The sequence below is a fragment of the Ictalurus furcatus genome, chromosome 6, assembly GCF_023375685.1.
Source record: "Ictalurus furcatus strain D&B chromosome 6, Billie_1.0, whole genome shotgun sequence".
NCBI classification, from domain to species: domain Eukaryota; kingdom Metazoa; phylum Chordata; class Actinopteri; order Siluriformes; family Ictaluridae; genus Ictalurus; species Ictalurus furcatus.
Window position 1 is genome coordinate 30679798 of NC_071260.1, and position 23754 is coordinate 30703551.

The 23754-nt window shown below is 40.7% G+C and overlaps 1 protein-coding gene across 1 annotated transcript; it reads left to right on the top strand.

Annotated features, from left to right (window-relative positions):
* The first annotated feature begins 201 nt into the window (after positions 1 to 201).
* Positions 202 to 17034, top strand: impg2a (interphotoreceptor matrix proteoglycan 2a). Its single transcript, XM_053626063.1, has 13 exons — positions 202 to 234; positions 1235 to 1514; positions 4943 to 5109; positions 7104 to 7295; positions 7399 to 7457; positions 8446 to 8466; positions 9155 to 9342; positions 10746 to 11707; positions 11962 to 12181; positions 12729 to 12939; positions 13089 to 13268; positions 16007 to 16208; positions 16314 to 17034. The coding sequence occupies exons 1-13, from the start codon at positions 202 to 204 to the stop codon at positions 16395 to 16397; spliced, it is 2799 nt and encodes a 932-aa protein (XP_053482038.1). The 3' UTR covers positions 16398 to 17034.
* Positions 17035 to 23754: the final 6720 nt, after the last annotated feature.

Here is a 23754-nt window from a genome sequence, read left to right on the forward strand (position 1 = left end):
TGCCAACTGCTCCTTAACTCCAGTCGCTCAGGTAGTTCCTGAATAGCTGCTCTAGAGGATTACCAAACAAGATTAGAGAGCAAACAAAGTGCATAGTACCATCTGTCTTCTTGCGAAAGGAGTTTTGGCCACACAGACGTCACAGACCAAACGTCGTCAAAACAGTATTATAGAAAGGCCCTCAATTACCTAATGAGAGTGATGTATAGTGAGCTGTGGCAGATCCATGGAACTGTGGGATTGCTCCTTGCTGTGTCGTAAAAACACAGATTTGTGCTGCTGTCTTTAAAACAACCTTATTTTCTAAGCCTTGGCAGCTGACCAGAGAGGAGTCAACATGTGTCACCGTGTATGGACGTCCAACTTGTGCTTTATAGCCAGCGTTTTCGCTATGGGTCAGTTGGATATTAGTACTGGTATGTATCTTTGGTAGTTCTTGGGCTGTTGCTGTTTCCTTCTCTCTCTCTCTCTCTCTCTCTCTCTCTCTCTCTCTCTGTAGTCCATTCTGGAGAGATGGTAACCATCTAGGAACGATTATACACAGTTCTCTAAACCAAAGGTTAGTCAGTATTCCTACAAAGTGTGCGAGTGTCCGTATGTGGTCCATTCAGCCAAGGGATGTAAAACTTCTCTCCATATTCATTTTGAATTGAAAGTACGTACTGGTAGATGATCACAGAAGACTGAATTTGGCCAGATGTTCTCAACTATAATACCGGAGACCCCCTGCCCACACAGTGTGCAGATATCTGTAATCTGGTATTCTGTACGTGAAGTCTGAATTAGAAAGGGCAATGTGATTGGGATTCATCTAACTTTATAGGAATAGATTTGTGGGAAAATTATCGCGCGTTTGCTAGCATTTCTGAAGGTTTTTAGGATAGTGGACCCCTGGACCCCAGGACTGAGGATTGAGACTCCTGCTTTAGTCCTGGTTGGGAACGTTTATATGGAGTTGTTTAATCTAGAACATCTAGAACAGGAGTAAAATCTTTGCAGATGGACAAATAAACCTTGTGAGTCTGAGACAGGATATTTCGCAGAACTGATATATATATATATATATTTATATATATATATATATATATATATATATATATATATATATATAGTAGATAGTAGATATATAATTATTAGTGCAATCTTGATATGATTCTCCAGCTTCAGAACTATACACAGCTGTTCTAACTCTCCATCAAGCCAGTTTAGAACCCATCCCTATAAAACCGCTCAGAGCTGTGTGCCATTTCAATTTTTTTTATTTTTTTTATTTTTTATAAATCTTTATATTTTTATAGATGAAGCTAACTGCATCACCAAACTAAGAGAGCTGGATAAATTGTCCCAGAGCTCTCATATTTCATGGGCAGAAACTCAATCTCAAGCACCCGAGGAACGAGGACTCCTGGCACGACAGAAACGAAACCTCCTTCTGTCCAGCGGAGTGCAACTCTGTTCCCAGGAGACTCTGCAGCAAGCCATAGCCAGCCATCTCATATATTACCAGCTGAGAGGTGAGAACGCTGTTGGCTGCTTAGACCGATATCCTTTCATTGTCTGTCTGGACTACTGTAGTGAACAATAATTCCATTTGCTATTAATAATAATAATAATAATAATAAGGAACACGAGAGTAATTCAGACAACTGATTTGTTGTAGCGTTGCATTTTGACTGTGTATTATCATAAGCATGAGAAACTGAAGGACAGGAATCAGTCACACACTTGTCTATTTCAAAATAGGCTCTTATTTGTGTCAGCTGCCAGATATGAGAATCTTCTGAATGCTGTAAATGTAAATGTAAAAGTCCACAGCTGAGATTGGAGTGGACAGGAAAATCCAGGCGAATCACACAGAACCTGACCACTGAGCTAAAATCAGTTCATTCTCCAGCAGAGACTTTATACTGTATATTATAAAAGTTGGCTTAACCCTTAGTATTATGAGTCTTTATTGATCACATTACAGCACAGTGAAATTCTTTTATTCGTATACCCCAGCATGTTAGAGTCAGAGTGCAGGGTCAGCCATGATACAGCGCCCCCTGGAGCAGAGAAGGTTAAGGGCCTTGCTCAAGGGCCCTACAGTGGCAGCTTGGCAGTGCTGGGGCTTGAAACCCCGACCTTCTGATCAGTAACCCAGAGCCTTAACTGTCACGCCTCCACTGCCCCCCACAGCCGCCTCCTGAAAGAAGTAGCTGGAAAATTGGTATTTTTAGATTAACGACAGGACAATAAACTCAAAGTTCAAGCAGTTAAACCTCTGCAGTAGTTTTCCGAAGCGAGCGCTTTGAGTTTGAGCCAACATCAGAGTTCCTGTACCAAGTTCTTTACTTCATTGTTACTCCAAACAAATAATCATGATGATAAACAGTATACTCAAGACATGTTTACAACACTAGAAATTTCTGTTTATTTCCTCACAAAGGTTTTGCATGATACAATACAGATCCTTGTGTTGGATTAAATGTATTCTGATGTTCATAAACCTAAGCCAACAGGAACGTTGTTCTGCTTTGTGAATAAACAAACGGAAAGCTCTTCTTATGAAGGAAAGATTGCCCTGTTTACATTGTTTATTAGTCTGATATTATTTACACACGATTAGATGGCTTTAATCTCTTCCATCGGGTTGTAGTGCGCTGGTTTCTTCCCAGACGTAGCTTTCGGTCTCAGTAATGATCATGTAAGGACACGGGCTGTTGATGCCGGTGCTGGTGGAACATTTGTACTGTTTTGCAATAGTGCCAACTTTGTGAGCTCATATGAGCGATTTCTTCACCGACGTACCAGACACCAGGGGCGTTAGCTGGACTGTTAATCATCCGAGCCCAGATTCATGTCCGTGGAAAAAACTTCTAAAAACATGCTTGTAAATAGAAAGTTTGCATGCATGTTTTTTCTCGCATGTGAGGGATACTTGCTTTGAAAATTGGACAAAAAGTTGTAGCCTGTTTGTCATAAAACTGTTATCACTATTTGCAGGACTACCAGACCGATAAAATACGAAACCTTTTGGCTAGGCTAGTTTCAGACGATGTTAGTGTTTCAATTTTAACACCTTTACTAGTAAAATAATAATAATAATAATAATAATAATTTTTTAATCACTGTATATCAATTTTTCCCCTCACACAAACTGACTGTGCCTCACACCTCCAGGGTCGGGGGTTCGATTCCCACCGGGGCCCCGTGTGTGCATGTTCTCCCCGTGCTGCGGGGGTTTCCTCCGGGTACTCCGGTTTCCTCCCCCAGTCCAAAGACATGCATGGTAGGCTGATTGGTGTGTCTAAAGTGTCCGTAGTGTATGAATGGGTGTGTGAATGTGTATGTGATTGTGTCCTGTGATGGATTGGCACCCTGTCCAGGGTGTACCCCGCCTTGTGCCCGATGCTCCCCGGGATAGTCTCCAGGTTCCCCGTGACTCTGAACAGGATAAAGCGTGTAGAAGATGAATAGATAGATGGATGGATGGACAAACATTGTGAGAGCCAGCGTTTGGCAGGATTGAGACCCGTCAGCCAATAAGACACGAATATTTCCATGTATTTTCCTGTAAACCCTGCCTGATTGGTCTTGCCTCTGCTCACTGAAGATAAAATACAACACTCCGTTCAATTCAATTCAATTCAATTTTATTCGTATAGCGTTTTTAACAACGGACATTGTCTCAAAGCGGCTTTACAGAAACATCTAAACACAGGATAGAGATTTTAAGTGTGTGAATATATCCCTATTGAGCGAGCCGGTGGTGACGGTGGTGAGGAAAAACTCCCTAAGATGATATGAGGAAGAAACCTTGAGAGGAACCGGACTCAGAAGGGAACCCGTCCTCATCTGGGTAACACCGGATAGTGTGAAAGTCAAAGAAAGGTCATTATGGTGTTTATATGAAGTCTGGTTTGTTGAACTAGTCCATTGTTCACTGATGATATAAAATTACTGCACTGACGTTCAGAGGTGTAGTGACAAACTGCTCCAAGTGGAGAATTATTCGGGGCTAAAGAAGCTCTGAATGCCCAGGCCGGGTCACGCCCCTGCCAGACACTGCAGTTTCACACTCACCCACACACATGCAACACCGCCAGTCAAACATACACAGCTCACTGCGTTATATTTGAAATGGACATCTGGATTCCTGCCTGGTTGGACTACGTGGGTCAGTGTTTATACGCTTTATACACTAGTGTGTTTTTCGCTTAGCAAAACAATAGACGGCTACTTTGCCCTTACAAACACAAACCAGAGTAACACTAACATTGAAAATAAGAGACGTACTGTATGTCCAGCCAGGTATATGAGGTAAACAAGTACAACACGTTGTAGGGTATTGTATATAAGACGCCCAAAAGTCTCAAAAGTCTATTTTCTCTCACCATCTTTGTTTGAAATGAGAGTTACTGCGTTTTTACCTTGGTAAAGATAATCAAATGAAATGATGGATAACGGTCTTTTGATGTGCAAGACTTAATCGTAGTGCCTTAACCGTGTGACACCTTTTGAACACCTACTGTATAATCGGGCCTTTATGACACATTCATAACCACGGTATTGCTATAAAATTTCCTAAATGAATGCTGGATAACATATTGACATGAATTGACATGATTATGTCAATAGTAGACCATGTATTAGTTAAGTATTTAACTATAGTCATGTGAACTCTAGATAACTGGCAGTGTTCCCCTTGTTCAGAATGCAAATGGACCACCAACACTTTTGTTAATAAACAATCAATTCCAAGCTCTCATATGAAGTGCCGTTAGTAAAGGTAAGCTAATAACGTGGAACATTAGCATAAAAAAAAGAAAAGAAAAAAGACTTGTTTGTCACTGAAGGAATCTTCTGGCCCTCTAGCAGTATCCTGTTTTCGCGTACATGTCTGCAGTCTTTTCTTTATCGTTCGTTGTTAACGATCAGAATTGGTATATTTTTGTATCAGTGTGCCAGGAGGTAATATGGGAAGCGTTCAAGATTTTCTTGGACCGCATACCTGTAGACGAGGAATATCAGCACTGGATGAGCCAATGTCAGACCGGGACAATCAGTACAAGGGAGATTGGCGTTACAATGAGCCAATCAGAGGAACATCTGGCTCTGATTCACAGCGTGAGTAGGAGTGTTGTAGTTATAAGACAACCTGTGTGACTATGAAAATGCTGTAGCAAGAAGCATGTAAATATACGTGGCGTATTCATACTAGGACGTATAGAGGTAGTTTTGTAGGAGATGTCTCTGTGACTTCCTTTTTTCATCTATCTCTGTAGAGGCTGGTTCAATTTGGACTGAAAAAGTAAGATACGTCACAAGCTGTCTATCGTTCCATATCCTTATTCCAACCAAATACCCATAATAAACACATTACCTTTTCCCTTTCATTTCTGTGGCATCCCACTCATACTTCGTCTCTGTCTCTCTTTTGTCTTCCGTGACACAACTAAGACCCATGTGTACATGCACGTGCTCTTAACCCACCGGCTTTACCTACTTATCACACCAAATATGAGCGCTAGCTGCAGAATAATATATACGCCATATTCACACAGAGGGCACTTTATTAGGAACACTATACTAATACTATGTAGGATCTCCATTTGCTTGCAATTCTTCATAGCATGGATTCCACAAGATGTTGGAAACATTCTTTTGAGATTCTGACGTCAGAATTCATGCTGTTGGTACCAAATTCTCATCCTAACATCTGTGTTCCTCAGCAAAACTGGACATTCATCAGACCAGGCTACGTTTCTCCAGTCTTCACCTGTCCAGTTTTGGTGAACCTGTGCTCACTGCAGCCTCAGCTTTCTGTTCTTGTCTGACAGAAGAGGAACCCGACGTGGTCTTCTACTGTTGTAGCCCATCCTCCCCGAGGTCCGACATGTTGTGCATTCTGAGATGCTTTTCTGCTCACCGCAGTTATACAGAGTGGTTATCTGAGTTACTGTAGCCTTTCTGTCAGCTCGAACCCAGCTATCCATTCTCCACTGATCTCCCTCATCAACAAGGCGTCTCCGTCCTCAGAACTGCCCTCACCGGATGTTCTTCTTTATCGCACCATTCTGAGTAAACTCTACACACTGCTGTGTGTGAAAATCCCAGGAGATCATCACTTATAGAAATACTCAATCCAGCTCGACTGGTACCGACAATCATACCACCGTTAAAATCACCGAGATCTGTCACGTATCTGCACGATTTTATGTATCGTACTGCTGCTACACGATTGGCTGTTTAGATTGGCCAATTGCACGAATGAGTAAGTGTACAGGTGTTCCTAATAAAGTGCTCAGTAGTGAGTGTATGTAAAACAGCAACAGTATTCCCCTCGTTATTTAGTTTTACTCTTTGTGTGTGTTTTTAAATCACTTTAAACAGCAAAGTATATGTTTTATCCTGTTTTACATATTCAAAACGTACATATTATTGGCACCCAATCAAATTCTGCTGTAGATGCTAATCTTCATAGAGTGATTCCAGTGGATTTCCATGCAGCCCAGGAAGGCAATTTAGTGAATACAATGATTCAGGCATTTATTTACAACAATTCTTGCATCAAATGACTGGAAATTGAGTTGGAGTAGTGCAAATGGTATGTGCTTGATAAAAGTTACTACAGTACAGGACTTGTGTATGTACATAAATCACATAAACGACCTGATGCTGTATTTCATTTCACAGGCGTCAGTGTGAGTCATCCAAAGAACAGGACCTCAGCCCTTCAGGTCTGTCCTGCACATTTGGTCTTGTTTGTGCAATGGGTAAAATCACTTTACGAATGTTCACAGTATGTATGAATGTGTACGGATAAACTCATGGTTCGTGTTAGATTCATATCATATCATTAAAACACGTCTCCTTCATGTTCAATGTAGACGGGTCAGTGGGTACGCTATCCACAGAGGTCATTTCAGGCATGACCCTAGCAACCCTGGATGAAATGGGCTTAGAATCCTGGCAAGTTCTGACAGCATCATCTGGCACCACAATTTCGGAAGAGCACAGTGAGGTCAGTCGTGGCTAAGAGTGTATTTGGATTTTATTCGTGGGGATCGGGTGCACCATCTACAGTCAGTCTGCTGTTTGCAAGTATGAAGTAGGCCTAGAGGAAACGAATTAGCCGACTGTTTTGGTTGCAGGTCAGTAACGCTATAGAGCGCATTCCTGTGACGATACATCCGACAGTGGAGTATAGAATGAATCTCACCGGGATACTGAAAGGAGAGCGATGGAGAGTGCAGCTCTCAAACCCAACCAGCAGCCAATATTACACACTCTCTCAGCATTTTAGTGAGAAGGTATCATCTACACTCACTCACAAACGCATTCACTCTTACTCCTACACTTTAAATACTGTTAATGTTACATATGCATTTATCAGTTTATACGTGGTGTCTCCAGGTTGCAGCTGCATTGGAGAAGCTGGATGAATTCAAGAGCGTATCTGTACTGGACTTCAGGTGTGTAAGTGTAGGTTCTGATATTTATTTATTTATTTTAAAAATTATATATATATATATATATATATATATATATATATATATATATATATATATATATATATATATATATAAAACAAGGAAAGGTATTGTAGGAAAAAAACTGCACAAACTTTTATTTGTGTAGTAGATAGATAGATAGAGAGATAGAGAGAGATAGATAGATAGAGAGAGAGATAGATAGAGAGATAGATAGAAAGATAGAGAGAGATAGATAGATAGAGAGAGATAGATAGAGAGATAGAGAGAGATAGATAGATAGATAGAGAGAGATAGATAGAGAGATAGATAGAAAGATAGAGAGAGATAGATAGATAGAGAGAGATAGAGAGAGATAGATAGAGAGATAGATAGAAAGATAGAGAGAGATAGAGAGAGATAGATAGATAGAGAGAGATAGATAGATAGAGAGAGATAGATAGAGAGATAGATAGAAAGATAGAGAGAGATAGATAGATAGAGAGAGATAGAGAGATAGAAAGATAGATAGAGAGAGATAGATAGAGAAAGAGATATATAGATAGAGAGAGATAGAGAGAGAGATAGATAGAGAGAGATATATAGATAGAGAGATAGAGAGATAGATAGATAGAGAGCTAGAGAGAGAGAGATAGAGAGATATATAGATATATAGATAGAGAGATAGAGAGATAGATAGATAGAGAGAGAGATAGAGAGATATATAGATAGAGAGATAGATAGAGAGATAGATAGAGAGAGTGAGTCCTTGGGCACTTCACTGAACCCCAAGTTGCTCCTGATGGCAGCTCTGCTACCATTGCAGATTCAGCAACACATTACTAATAACTAATTAAGGTTAAAAAAGTGCTATGTAAGTGCAGAACATTAAGGGTAATTAGATCAGTTCCATTTGCTTTAAAAAGTTTTTGGCCTTGTGAATATAAAGTGTCCTGTACACAGTATGCATCGTGCCTGTGTTTGTCTTCAGGCCTCAGTTGGATACTTCTGGGTGAGTCCAGTCTTTATTATTGATTCGTTTAATTCTTTCTGTAATATTTCACTTCAGAACTGAATGTCATGGCTCTGCAGGTCTAATTCTAGTCCAGGGGTGTCCAATCTTATCCGGAAAGGGCCGGTGTGGGTGCAGATTTTCATTCCAACTGAGCAGACACCACACCTGATTCCACCTGTTTAATCAGTTGATCCTGGCCTTCAATAGACTCAGGTGTAGCTTGTGCTTGGATGGAATGAAAACCTGGACCCACACCGGAACTTTCCGGATAAGATCGGACACCCCTGATCTAGACCGATGTGATCTGCAGAATAGACCCATGCTTGTGTGTACTGTGTGTTTGCGCTAATTGCAGTTGGTGTGATTACGTTTTAGATACAGGTTGCCAGATTCAAGCTTTAATAACATGATGTCTTACATGAGCCTTACAGTATCACTATAGAGTTCCTGATACTCGCCTCTTACTTTATGGCCTCGTTTTGGAGCAGCTGGGATGGTTGAATAACTGCTGAGTAGTTTTTTCTTTTCTGGGAATTTAACAAGTGTTCTTGTCCTTCCAATAAAGCATCCAGCTGAATTATTGTTTAGACAGCAGGGCGGATGGTTAGTAGTGTGGATGTAATGTTAGTGCAGTATATTATGGACTGAAGGATAGATATACAGTACACTTGTGTTCTCTTTACAGTGGAGAGGCAGTATTGGTGAACTATGTAGTGTCCCTTCAGACACTGGGACAGGAGATCAGCAGTGAAACTCTGGACTTCATCAACATGCAGTTGAACATGATGGAGGGAAACTTCAGTGATGCAGAAAAACCCACCGTTCTCCACACCATCGCTGACCTGCATGTCTACATCACAGACGCCCTGCTTGGTACACAGCGCTGTTAATAACTGTAAATGAATTGAATGATTGCAGTCTAGACTTGTCTAAAGTGGATTTATTATTTGCAGAGGAAACATCTCCAGAGGAAGCCCAACCTACAAAGGGAGCTGAGATAACGGTAGGTCAAAGATTACAGTACTGATGTGTACTGATTAAGAAAGGAATCAAACACTTTGAGACATGCTGTTATAGAGAAGTGATCGACAAAAAAATGACCTATTCCATTTATAATTACGTTTCATGTTGTGCAGTGTCCATGAAACAAGCTAGTGCTGGTTATCGCTTACATTATGGCAGCTCATATTGGAACAGTTGTTCCCTCACCAGTCTTTCTTTTTTCACTCTCTTGCCTAAGACTAAAACAAACAAACAAACAAAAAAGAAAGAAAGAAAGAAAGCAGCTCGTGACATTATTGAGACACTGCAAAGCTCAAAGTCCTCTGTCCCGAAGACTTTCCCAGAGGAGAAAACTTACTGACCGATATGGAGCCCTGACACTCTAGACTCCTCCTATAAATGTTAAAGTGCACCTATTATGGTTTTTCAAATATTCCCTTTCATGTAGTGTGTTCTATACGTAGCTGTTTGTGAATGTAAAAACGTCTGCAAAGTTTCAAAAATCGAAGCGCACGACAAACGGAGTTATCGACTCCCAAAAGAAGGAATCGATTCTGAACAGCTGAAACGAGTCGTTAGTGATTCCAGACTTTACTTCCTGTACTAACCTACGTAGGTTTGTAACAAAAAGCCTCGCCTCTGGTCTTCATCGGCTGCTCGCTGACAGACGGAGATGAAACTTGTTACAGCAGTGGGCGTTTCCTTTTCGAAACACGCTGACAGCGGTAGACCAATGCTCTCTGAAAGGAGGAGTTTAGAACGAATCATTTAATGAGTCGTTTGTGACACTGGTGGGGGGGAAGGTAATGCTGCAGTTTAAATTATGAGCACGTTGAAGTGTTTTTGACCTCGGATGCGTGTAAATCTATTGTATGAGAGCTTTAAAACAAAATTAGGCACGTTTCAAATCCATAATAAGTGCTCTTTAAATGAACATGCTTTTCTTTGTTAAATAATAACATATTAAAAGTCACGGTGAATGAGTTTTTACTGATTTGAGAATTCAGTAGAGCTGAGGTCTGTTGTTTTGTCGACTGTGTTGTTTTTAGTATGAGAGACAAACTACAACAATGACACAAGGATTCCCTGGAGAGGAAGCAGAGGAAGATTCCAGTTTATTTGAGGAAGTGACTGATGTCACTATACAGCCACACCTCACTGATCAGGCCAGCACCTCAGAGGGTATGCACATACACCCAGCCATACACCCAGGTCAAGTTCCTTATCGATTTTGCAGGACACTTGTGTAAATATTCTCTGCTCCGTGTGTGTAGATACTAAGCTGAAGGAAGACGTGCATCTATACAGTGCTGTGGAAACTCAATCTCTGCCCAGTGTGACTCCTACCGTGGCCTCCAACCAAGCTGCTGGTTCCACAGATGCTGTTTCTGGTGATGAGACTTATCAACGAGACGACATTCTTGAAAATGACCCGTCCGAAGATAGTGGAGAACACGCTGGAAAAATGGATGAAGACGCATCTCTTTTAACCGACACACCTCTAGCGAGGGATTACGAGTTCTCCATCTTTACCACTATAACTGAGTATCTAGAAGAATTTCTGGCACCACCTAGTCCCACACCAGCCACAGCAACAACAGAATCAGCAGCAGCAAAAGACCATACACTTACAGGGACAGACAAACGGCAAGAAAACTCTCTAGAGGAAGAAGAGCTTGTGACTCCTCCCCAAACAGCAAAAGATGTAGAAGATGCTGAAGTTCCTACACAAACAGAAGTGGAAATGGCTATGGAAGTGACCGAAGCCTCTAGAGAAATACACAAGGCTGTTACTCTAGCAGGAATAAAAGACGTTAACAGTTTCACAGTTAAAACGAAAGAAACGCCGAACGTTGAAAGAGAAGATTTTGATGTTTCCATAGTAATAAACGGAGACGAGTATGGGCTTGCTATGGAAACAATTACTCCAGCTATTGAGATTCATGAAGAGGAGATCCCCACAGAAGCTCATTCTGTTCACCCCATACATCTCTCTCCAGATAAAGAGTTTGTTCCCACCATGCCCTCTGAAGTCACTGTTCCTGAGAGAGAGTCTGTTCATCTACCAACTGGAACAGCAGAAGGGAGTGAAATCAGTATCGCCATGCCGACTAGCGCTTGGCGTGCTCTGATAGTGTTCTTCAGTCTTCGGGTGAACAATATGATATTTTCAGAAGATTTGTTTAATAAAAGTTCCCCAGAGTACAAAGCCCTGGAGCAGAGGTTCCTTGAGTTGGTAAAAAAAAAAATCAATTTATATAAATGTAGTATATATTATAATTTTGTGGTAAAATTGTAGTGTACATAAATATTTGTTTTGAATAGTACTTTTCTGCTGGAATAGACTTTGTCTAGGTGCGTGTGTATTTGTATACATGTGTCTATTTGCCAAATTCGCATATTTTAACTGTCTGTATATATATATATATATAAACTAGGATATATTATATATAATTTGTATTTATCATTTTTTATTTGTGCTTTCCTCAGCTGGTTCCATACTTGCAGTCGAACCTCAGTGACTTTCAGAATCTGGAGATACTAAACTTCAGGAACGGCAGCATTGTGGTGAACAGCCGCATGAAGTTTTGGAAGCCAGTCTCTCGAGGAGTCACCACAGCTGTCTACCTGATCCTCGAGGACTTCTGTAACACAGCATACCAGACCATGAATCTGGCCATAGACAAATACTCAATCAATGTGGAATCAGGTAGGATCAGTACTCAAGCATGGCCGTAGAGTCAGAAAGGCTGTTTACGAGTGTAGACCTGACCGATTGTGGAAGTGTAGTAGTGTAACTCTAGTAGTAGTGAATAAAGGAGATGGGGCGGTGTTGGGTGTGGACATGGAAATGTATAGGACGTTAGCTAGGAGGAAGGTCAAACATGCAAACTCCGCACACACAGGGCCGCGGTGGGAATCGAACCCCGAACCCTGGAGGTGTGAGGCGAAAATACACATCACTGTCTCAAGCACATTCTCTGTGTATTCGTAATGAGTGTTTTTGAGTCACAGGAGTACGAGTAATTGTGTACCTCATACAGACTATACCTAAAAACATATAGACGTATTTGACTTTCTATAGAGAGAGACAGGATGCTCAGAAATCTCCAGCAAAACCGTTCTTACATATACGTACACATGGAGGAGATCTGAGGTACGAGAATTGTATGTTTCAATCATGTGTTCCATCGCCACATAAAAATGTATTTTTACAAATCATTCCATAATGAAACTGTGTGTGTGTTGCATTTTAGGCGATCAGGCAGACCCGTGTAAATTCCAGGCATGTAATGAGTTTGCAGCGTGTACAGTGAGCCGCTGGTCCAGTGAAGCAGAGTGTGTGTGTAACCCGGGGTACTTCAGTGTTGATGGCTTGCCCTGCCAGAACATCTGTGAAATCCAGCCAGGTTTTTGCCTTAATGATGGCAAGTGTGACATCGTTCCGGGTCGAGGAGCCATCTGCAGGTATTTATCAGTGTGCCAACACATTGTGTATTTGTATATTGGAGATATTTGGATCACCGAGATATGCGATTTCTTGACTAAGGTTTTGTATGTGAAAAATGTACGAGCGTATTTCTGTTGGGAGTATCAACATTGCGTATGTGTTGTAGGTGTCGAGTAGGGCATAACTGGTGGTACAGAGGAGAGCACTGTGAAGAGTATGTGTCAGAGCCGTTGGTGGTGGGGATCGCCATAGCGTCGGTGGCTGGCTTCCTGCTGGTGGCTTCAGGAGTCATCTTTTTCCTAGCTCGGGCTCTGAGAAACCAGTATGAAGAGGAGGACATTGTGAGGTATTCGAATGACAACCCACTTCCCAACAGAATCCCTTTGGTAGTACTGTCTGTATGGCTTTTCACGTGTTCTCCCCTCATGTCTGTGTGGTTTCCTCTGCGTTCAGGGGTTTCTTCCCACCTCCCAAAAACATGTGGGGGATTGGCAACTCTAAATCACCCCTAGTCTGTGCAAATGTGTTTGTGCATGGTGCTCTGAGATGAACTGGTGTCCCAGTGTTTTCTCACCTCACGTCCAGTGTTCCCAGGATAGGCTCTGGATCCACCGTGACCCTGACCAGAATAAAACAGTTACTCAAGATGAATGAATGAATGAGCAGGTGCTTTCACCCTTGGAGTCTTGGAGTACAGATGTGATAACCTGCCACCGACACTAACAAAACATGCCATCAGTGCTATTTATTTGCTTAACCCTTCGTCTATAAACACCCAAACCTTCCAACCCGTTCACCGCACAACCCACATGCACATACAAACAACACTACCTCCGTTGTTCTTGCATTCCTGTATATTTAAGATTAGAAAAATTCAATTCAATTCAATTCAATTTTATTCGTATAGCGCGTTTAACAATAGACATTATCTCAAAGCAGCTTTACAGAAACATATAAACACAGGATAGAGATTTTAAGTGTGTGGATTTATCCCTATTGAGCGAGACGGTGGTGACGGTGGTGAGGAAAAACTCCCTAAGATGATATGAGGAAGAAACCTTGAGAGGAACCTGACTCAGAAGGGAACCCGTCCTCATCTGGGTAACAACAGATAGTGTGAAAGTCAAAGAAAGGTCATTATGGTGTTTATATGAAGTCTGTTTGTTGAACTAGTCCATTGTTCACTAAAGGAGACCCGAGTGTAAAACTGCATGTGGTAATCGCAGTCCCAAGGACATCGCAGCAACCGTAGTCCCAGCAACCACAGCGAGAACGTCCATGTGGAATTGACGTCCAAAACCATTTCCATGGTACTTCAAGTGGTACCGTCCTCAGCGATCTCCAGGCCGTAGCCTCCAGTTGATGAGAGCTCCATCTAGAGGTAGGGCATCAGGATGGATCAGGCAGGTCTGGTCTGGAGAAATATTACAGGGGAACTGTTAATAAACATGGCTGAAGTGACTTTTGGATTGGTGTTAATGCTCATAGGTGCAAAACGCCAAGTATTAGATGTATTCTCAAATGAGAGACGTTTCCAGATTCATAATGTTGTGAACTCACTATTTTCTGAATCCACATAAAACATGAAAAACATTCATTGCAATGGAATAATCCTCACTGGTAGTCGCAAATATTTGCCTACAGACATAAAGGTTGCACAGTTCATGCTTTCGTTTCTCCAGGTTTAACGCAACACCATGTCTAACTCATCAGTGTTCACGCCGTCTGAGAACTGAATAAAGTGTGGAGTAAAGCAAAACAACAAATAATGAAGTAATATGAACATTTATTTAGGACATTAGAGCAGAATTTTACTGTGTTCGTGGCCTGTGCTGCAGTAACTGGTGACGACTCTGAGGCTGTACTCAGAGCTTTCTCTCCTCAGACTTGGTAATGAGCCGTTTCCATGGAAACGCACCACTTCAATTCTTCAATACCACTTCTAACAGGTTTATAGATAGAAAACCTAAGCTACACTATACATTATAATAATACGCCACAGAGAAAGATTCGCTGATAGCTTTTTATAAGTCAAAAGCTCGTAAATGGCATGGTTGTCTCCTGACATTAACACGCTAGCCTTCACTATCGTTAGTTAACGTGTAATCTATTTTTAGGCCCGCAAATTGCATCAGCAATGCAAACATACCTTCTAGCCTTCCCGTGTTTGGCCTTACCTCTTCGGCTGAAACTGAGGACTTAGATTATTCGTATTGTTTTAGAATGACATCATTATTATTGGTCTAGAAAAAAACCCTCTGTTTTAAATAACAAACTGTTCCTTCTTCTGCACCTATATATAGGGCTTTTTTAACCTTAGCGGTTTCAAAGCGCTTTACACTGGTTCTCATTCACCCAAATGGTAGCAGAGCTGCCATGCAAGGCGTTAACTTGCCATCGGGAGCAACTTGGGGTTCAGTGTCCAAGGACACTTCTGCATGTGGAGCCAGGTGGAGTCATGTGGAGTCATGTGGAATCATGTCGAGTCACATGGAGTCACGTGGAATCATGTGGAATCATTTGGAGTCATGTGGAGTCACATGGAATCATGTGGAATCATGTGGAGTCATGTGGAGTCATGTGGAGTCACGTGGAATCATGTGGAATCATGTGGAGTCATGTGTAGTCACGTGGAATAATGTGGAGTCATGTGGAGTCATGTGGAGTCATGTGGAGTCACGTGGAATCATGTGGAATCATGTGGAGTCATGTGGAGTCACGTGGAATAATGTGGAGTCATGTGGAGTCATGTGGGCTGGGAATCAAACCACCAACCCGCTCTACCTGAGCCATAGCTGGTCAAAAATAATAATGACACTGCATTTACTTGTCAACTCAGTGTGTGAGCTGTGTGCATGTGGGTCTTTGTGGACTCTTTACTTGTTTCAAGGGAGCAGATGCCTGCATCATGATAAAAGAATGTCATGAGGACATTTCCTTTTTTTCTTCTTCTTTTTTTTTTTTTGTTACTGATATTACAGCTAGGATAAGGAGTGGCATTTTGTACCTACCGTAAACCCACAAATCAATGCAAATACAGGACAGAAATGTTCAGTGTGTATGTGTTTGTATCTGTACACACAGGAGACGAGACAGTATTGCTTCCCTGGAATGGGCTACAAAGTACAATCCCATGTATGAGAGTGATGTGACGACGGGCTACAATCATTACTACCAGCGGTATCCCGAACCTCCGATCCATAGCAGCGCCAGTGCCGAGGTCTCCACAGACTTCAGCACTGAGGAGATCCAGCACATCTACGAGAACATTGAACTCACCAAAGAGGTACGTTCCCTACGGTGCACATATGGAGGAAGGCTGATGAGGTCTGTTGGTGTGCTTAAAAGTTTTTTGGTGTTTTATCTATAATCTTTTATCGTTGGTCTGCAGGAGATTCAGGACCGGATTCGCATTATTGATCTTTATGCTAAAGATCGTCAGTGTGTGAACATTGTGAGACAGGATCAAGCGTGAGTGTGGCTGTGTAACTGTGTTATTCATTTCCTTTCTGTACAAGGTATGTTCACTTTTCTACGTGTGTGTGTGTGTGTGTGTGTGTGTGTCATACTGTACAGAAAGTGTGGTAGATACTCAGAGTGAGATTTCATCAACATGAAAAGGACACACCTTGTAGCCTGCTACACACAAGAAGCTATTCCTGTTAACCAATCAGTAAAATGTCTTCACATTAGTTTAACACCTTTTCATTTGCAATTTAAGACATTAACCTGTTTACGGTATTTTGTTAACTCGTCTGTTTATTGCCATTACAGGAACATGTGAAGAATGCTTGATGAGCATTTAGGCGTATAGTCTTTTCTCTTACCTATATCACACGGATCTGAATGTGTATCATATGAGATGCTTGTTTCCCAGTTAGTGCCTTATTGAATGTGCTTTAATGGGGGTTGATTACTCAGCCAATCATAAGCTAGAGTTCAGAAATATGGCCCTGTCCCAATCAGAATCCATTCACTTTCTTTTTCACCTTATTTTGATGTGTTTAGTCTTAAACTATGGTTAAAATACATTTGTCATATGTCGATTTGATTAGATTAGATTAGTCTCATCGAATCGTCATAGATCGATTCGATTAGATATCGTCATATGTCCTACAAACAACAGGAAATATCAGGTGTAATATGTACTTAATGTAAATATTCCTTTATAATGGCAGTGGTGGCCAGTGGTGGCCAGTGGTGGCTGGGTTGGGGGTCGGGGGCGGGGGGGAGTTTAGTGGTGGCTCGTTGGGGGGGATCAGTGCAAAGAAAAGAATTTCACTGTGCTGTAATGTATATGTGATAAATAAAGACTCATCATCATTATCATAATCATCTTTGTAAATGCGAATGATGTTGGTCTTTCTGGACCACTGAATCTCTGAACAGATGTTTTATTCTCCTTTAATACCACCGCTAAATCTGAGGTGTGGCATGTTTTCAATTTCCCCACATCCTCTCTGACAAGGCCAAAAGAGATAAACCTAGAAGAATGATTACTTTCCAGGGCTATTCCTCATAATCTCGGCCCGCTTTTTCTAAAGTTATTACAACCAAATTTTTGATCCACAGGATTAAAGGAGATAAGTGAAAGCAAAGGAGGAATGTAAGAGAGCGTTATCAATTCTTTCATGCTGCTCTAAATTGATTCCCATTACCTCAAACCAGACTGATCTCCAGGACAACCCACAGAAACACACTCAAACACGATGTAGCAGCTGACGCTGTAGAACTGAACAGATGTAGCTTCTGTATTCGGTTAGCTTTTATTTTTTATCTTTTACTCCATTGCTGACTGAGCATGTTACATAACTACCAATAATAGTGTCTAATAAAAATGATAAGGATGATATAGTATGCCAATGCAAAATGTTCAGTGAATGTATTTTAATATATTAGTTTATCAGTATTATCAACACATTCTTTTGAGGTGTAATTAGATTATTTGTCCAACAAATGAACCAAAAGCATTGACCATGTAAACGTGTTTCTGTTAAAAGAATTAAAACCACATTTTAATTTCTGTGCTTTTGTTTCAGTATGAAACACATTTTGACATGTTACAGTGCTGTAAAAAAAAGTATTTGCCCCATCCTGATTTCTTCTGTTTTTGTGTACATCTCGTATTAAGTAGTTTTTGATTTTCAAACGAAGTACAACATAAAACAAAGGCAAATTGAGTAAACACGCAGTACAGTTTTGTTTGTTTTTTTTTAAATTTTTTTTTATTGACGCAAAAAAAAAAAAGTTATCCAACACCTATCACCAATGTGAAAAACTAATTGCCCCCTTAAACATAAAATCTGGTTGTGCCACCTTTAGCAGCAATAACTGTGACCAAATGCTTCCGAAAACTGGACGTCAGTCTTTCACTTACTTCTAGGACTTATTCCAACGCTTTGGATTGTTGTCTTGCTGCATAATCCAGTCGCGCTTGAGTTACAACTTATGGACTGAGGACCGGACATTCTCCTTTAGGATTTTCTGGTAGAGAGCAGAATTCATGTTTTCCTCAATTATTGCAAGTTGCCCAGTCCCTGAAGCAGTAAAGCATCCCCACACCATCACACTGCCACCACCATGCTTGACCGTAGGTATGATGTTCTTTTTGTGGAATTCTGTGTTTGGTTTACGCCAGATGTAACGGGACTCCTGTCTTCCAAATAATTCCACTTTCAACTCATCAGTCCCCAGAACATTCTCCCAAAAGGTTTGAGGATCATCAAGGTGTGTTTTGGCAAAATTCAGACGAGCGTTAATGTTCTTCTGGGTTAGCAGTGGTTTTCACCTCACCACTCTTCCATGGAAGAGTGCCATTTCTGCCCAGTGTCTATCTGATAGTGGAGTCAGAAACAGTGACCTTTATTGATGTAAGAGAGGCCTGTAGGTCCTTTGATGTTGTCGTTGGATCTTTTGTGACTTGCTGGATGAGTCGTCGCTGTGCTCTTGGAGAAATTTTGGAAGGTTGGCCACTTCTGGGAAGGTTCACTACAGTGCCGAGTTTTTCCATTTGGAGATAACAGCTCTCACTGTAGTTCTTTGAAGTACCAGAGCCTTTGAAATAGCTTTGTAACCCTTCCCAGACTGATGTATTTCAATCACCTTCTTCCTCATCATTTCTAGACTTTCTTTCAGCTTTAGCATAATGTGTTACTGTGTAAGACCTTTTAACCAACTTCATGCTGCTGAAAAAGTTCTATTTAAGTGTTGATTTGATTGAACAGGATTTACAGTAATCAGGCCTGGTTGTGTCTAGTCCAGATGAACCCCATTATCAATGCAGTATATCATAGACTTTGTTTTACTTTCTGAAACAATTTAGTATGAGATATACACAAAAACAGAAGAAATACTTTTTCACAGCACTGTAAGTAGTCTGCTGCTCAAACTGCTGGTGTGTCAGTCACAGAAATAACAACGTCAAGGGAAAGCATGACAGCATAGTTCCAACAATGCACAGCTGCCCTAGAAAGTGGGTACAAAAATGGGAGAATGTTAGAGCTTAAGCACAGAGATAGCCAAATGTAAATGTCATAGTTGCCAAATGGAAATAGGAATAAAACCAAACAACAGGAAGGTAGAAAACAGTGATCCCCAAAATCACCCTGGTCTAATGAAAACAACCTGCTTTAACGACTCAGAAACTTGGACCTTTGAGCAGTGGAACAAAGTAATAGGTTCTAATGAGTCATCTGTTGCTGTTCTTTTTGCATCTGAGTGTATTTTTCTTTTGAGCTTTAGCTCTCACTGATTACAATGTTTCTTATTGACAAATGATGTAATGTCCCTCTAGAAATCCATGTTTAACAACAAGCCAAGAAGGACTGAGGTAATTAATAAGACAAAATACAGCTCAGGATATTCCACAAAGTAACGCTGCAGATTCAGATCTACTTTTCCTACCACCTTTGTACATATAGATAATGTACTGACCTGATAATATAGAAAATCAACATTAAAATCATGAAATCAACATCTAAGACAACTTTTCTATTTAAAAAAAAAAAAAAATTAGGATGCCTAAGACTCTTGCACAGTACTTCACACGAATTAGCATTTGACAGTTTTTTATTATATAAAACCTTTCCTTCCGAATAAATGCAGAGCTACAGTTTATCTTATAATCTGAAAGTTTCAGCGTCAATATTAAAGTCACAATCAGGGTATTACTGTTTTTGGTAATGGAGCAAGGTCAGATTCTTTTAAGACAAATGCATACTCCAATTATTCAACACACATTCCATCCGTCCATCTTCTATACCGCTGATCCTTTTCAGGGTCACGGGGAAACCTGGAGCCTATCCCAGGGAGCATCGGGTACAAGGCGGGGTACACCCTGGACAGGGTGCCAATCCATCGCAGGGCACAATCACATACACACTCACACACCCATTCATACACTACGGACACTTTAGACACGCCAATCAGCCTACCATGCATGTCTTTGGACTGGGGGAGGAAACCAGAGTACCCGGAGGAAACCCCCGCAGCACGGGGAGAACACGCAAACTCCGCACACACAGGGCCACGGTGGGAATCGAACCCCCGACCCTGGAGGTGTGAGGAGAACGTGCTAACCACTAAGCCCTCATCACACATTATTTAAATATATTGTAGAATATTATTCTGGCTATTCCTCAACTTTCCACTCACGGAACAGATTAGGCCCGACTCGACTTTATAGGCCTACATGTTATTGAGGTTTGGATTAAACAGATTAAATTCAGGTGACCGGTCAAATCATCTAATAACTATAAGAACTCAATAATAAATGGAATAGCATTGTTAATAGTGTGTTGTGATTTCTATCACTGCAACAAAAATGAAATAAATAAATAAATCACAGACCACCTGGCTATGTTTAACAGACCCACAAACCCCTATTGTTATTTACAGTTCTATGGCAATTTAAATGACCAGAACACAAAGAGACTGAAAGATTGTCCTAGTCAGCTTTGCTCTGCTCTATCTCAGCTTACTTACCTTACTAATTGGCACAGTTAGTGACAGTGTAGCGCCAACCAGTACTTCCAGTTCGAGTATGAGCGTGTCAGATATAACAGGTAGTGCAAAAGAATAACAATATAATAAAAATGCTGTGAATGTAAACGTAACATACAATGACATACTGGAGTATTCAGCAGATTAGCTTATATACCATACAGTGTTTCCTGATATCCTCTGTCCCTGTGCAGATCCCACACCAAACCGTCTCAGAAATTAAAATAAAGTCTAAGATAAAACAAAGGCAACCCGAGTAAACACTAAATACAGTTTTTAAATGATAATGTTATTTATTGCAGCAGGAAAGTTATCCAATACTAACTGGGCCTGTGTGAAAATGTATTTGCTCCCGTAGTTACTAATTCCCCAAATCTATGAAACTGCATTGATGATGGGGTTCAGCTGGACTAGACGCAACCAGACCTGATTACTGCAAACCCTGCTCAATCACATCAACACTTACATAGAACTTTTTCAACAGCATGAAGTTGGTTAAAAGGTCTTACTCAGTAACACACTATGCTAAAGTTGAAAGAAATTCCAGAAATGATGAGGAAGAAGGTGATTGAAATACATCAGTCTGGGAAGGGTTACAAAGCTATTTCAAAGGCTCTGTAATCACCTTCTTCCTCATGATTTCTGGAATTTCTTTCAACTTTGGCACATAGTGTGTTACTGGCTAAGACCAGGTGACTGGACTGATGGAGATTAACAGCTGCTCTCTGGTACAACGAAGTTTCCTGTGATAGGATGTACGGTAGCTACTCTTTTCAGGATTAAGAGCTAGAGCGAATCCTTTAATACTGAAAGGGATTATTGTATAAAACATCATTTAAATACACAACCTGTTTGCTTGGTCAGTACATCGCGTCAACATGCTGAACTAGCTGAATAGGTGACAATGGGGTTCATTTATTAATATGTGTACAGGATATGATATTAATAACCGGTTATCAGTATTAATACTGATTCACTTCTTCCTATGACCAGATTTTGGTAGGACATTTTCAGGAAAAGGGTTCTCTGTCTGCAGAATTTAAACATTTTTCAACATTACTCAGTCTCAATTTTTGGGATGAACAGATTCATAGTGGTGTGAAAAATTGCTGCTACACTCATTTGTTTTATTTTGTTTGCCTTTTTCCCCAATCTGTATTATGGTGTCACTCAAGGCTCTGTCTTAGGCCCTCTAACATTTTCCATTTAAATACAGCCCCCATTATTACAAGCATAATGATGGTTTCACTGTATGATACTGTATGCTACTGTATGCTCAGCATAAACAGATATGCATATCAGATTGGACAGGTTCAGCAGCAGAGGTAGGCAAAGTGGAAGACTACTTTTAAAACTAAATTTAGATTAAAACACAAATACGGATCTGTGAAATCAAAAGCTTGGTAGCCTGGTGTAAGCCTTGTTGAATGGTATCGATATATGCTAATCCTCCCTGACACCGAAAAACTACCCTAACAGGAGGCGTGGGATAGTCCTGGTAGTCACATCCATGATGTGGACTTGCACCAGGTCTGGGCCAATCAGCTGTTAATAACACTGAACAATATCAGTCTTCAGATTCAGAACTTACATTAGCTGTATGCCAAACTGTATTATTGTTTGGATAAATATATCATTATCACTAATGTTTATTGGTTCAGCCTGCTTGTTCATATTTACCACCGCTTAAAATAATCTGGGCCCGATAATAAAAATGACATTTGGATCTTAGGGCCAGATGTAACAATATTATTTGTTAATCTTGGCCTGGTCTAAATCTGTTTCGGTGCCGACCCACAAAAGGAGTCACTTCCAATAGTGAGTTACTCTGAAAAGGACACAGAGCTAGCTCTGTTCTGCAGATCTAAAGTGTATGTCATGCTACATTTGGCCCAAATCCAGTTGTCTGGGTAGCAGAAAAATCCTGCTTATGTTGTTTGAAGCTCTCAATGGTTTTGCTCCAGCATATCTTCCTGATTTCCTGAAGCAGTGCAACCCATCCTGAGCACTTCACTCAGATGTTTTTGTTACACTGTCTCTAACTGCTAGCAAGAAAACATAGAACCACCATAGAACAGAAGAACCACAACAACAATCATATGATCTTTTTAAAGTCAGATTAAGGTATACGTGTTTAAACTGGAATATTCATAGTTCTTGTGTTATTTATCTTATTAAATATGTTTTTAAGTGAAGTATAGTGCTTTTCAGTCGATTGCGTTCCAGGCTGGAGAAATACATTATCTTAACAAACTAAGGTTATAGTTGTGTCTAGGAGACTGTGATGAGGATATCCGAGGTCAACAGCGGCTCGTGAAATTATCCATTCCATAATTCTCCTTTCCCTCTCCCGACTTTGCAATATTCAAGTAGTTTTCTGCAAAAAGCGCAAAAATCTCTGCAAATTGCATCACAGATTGCAAAAAAAACACCAACAATCAAGCATGTGGTGGCGTGACGGTTAAGACTCTGGGTTACTGATCAGAAAGTTGGGGGTTCAAGCCCCAGCACTGCCAAGCTGCCACTGTTGCACTGACACTTCCTGCTCCAGTGGGTGCTGTATCATGGCTGACCCTGTGCTCTGACCCCAACTTCCTGACAGGCTGGGGTATATGAAGAAAAGAATTTCACTTTGATGTAATGTATACGTGATTAATAAAGACTCATTATTATTTTTGTCTGCAACAATTACAAAGAAACTCTGCAAAATCGTGTATGGACTGATTTATTATTTCAATGAAATTTAAAATGTATGGAGTTGTGAATTAGAACTTTATACAGGTTAACATTTGTTTGATGGTTGATATATATATATATATATATATATTGGG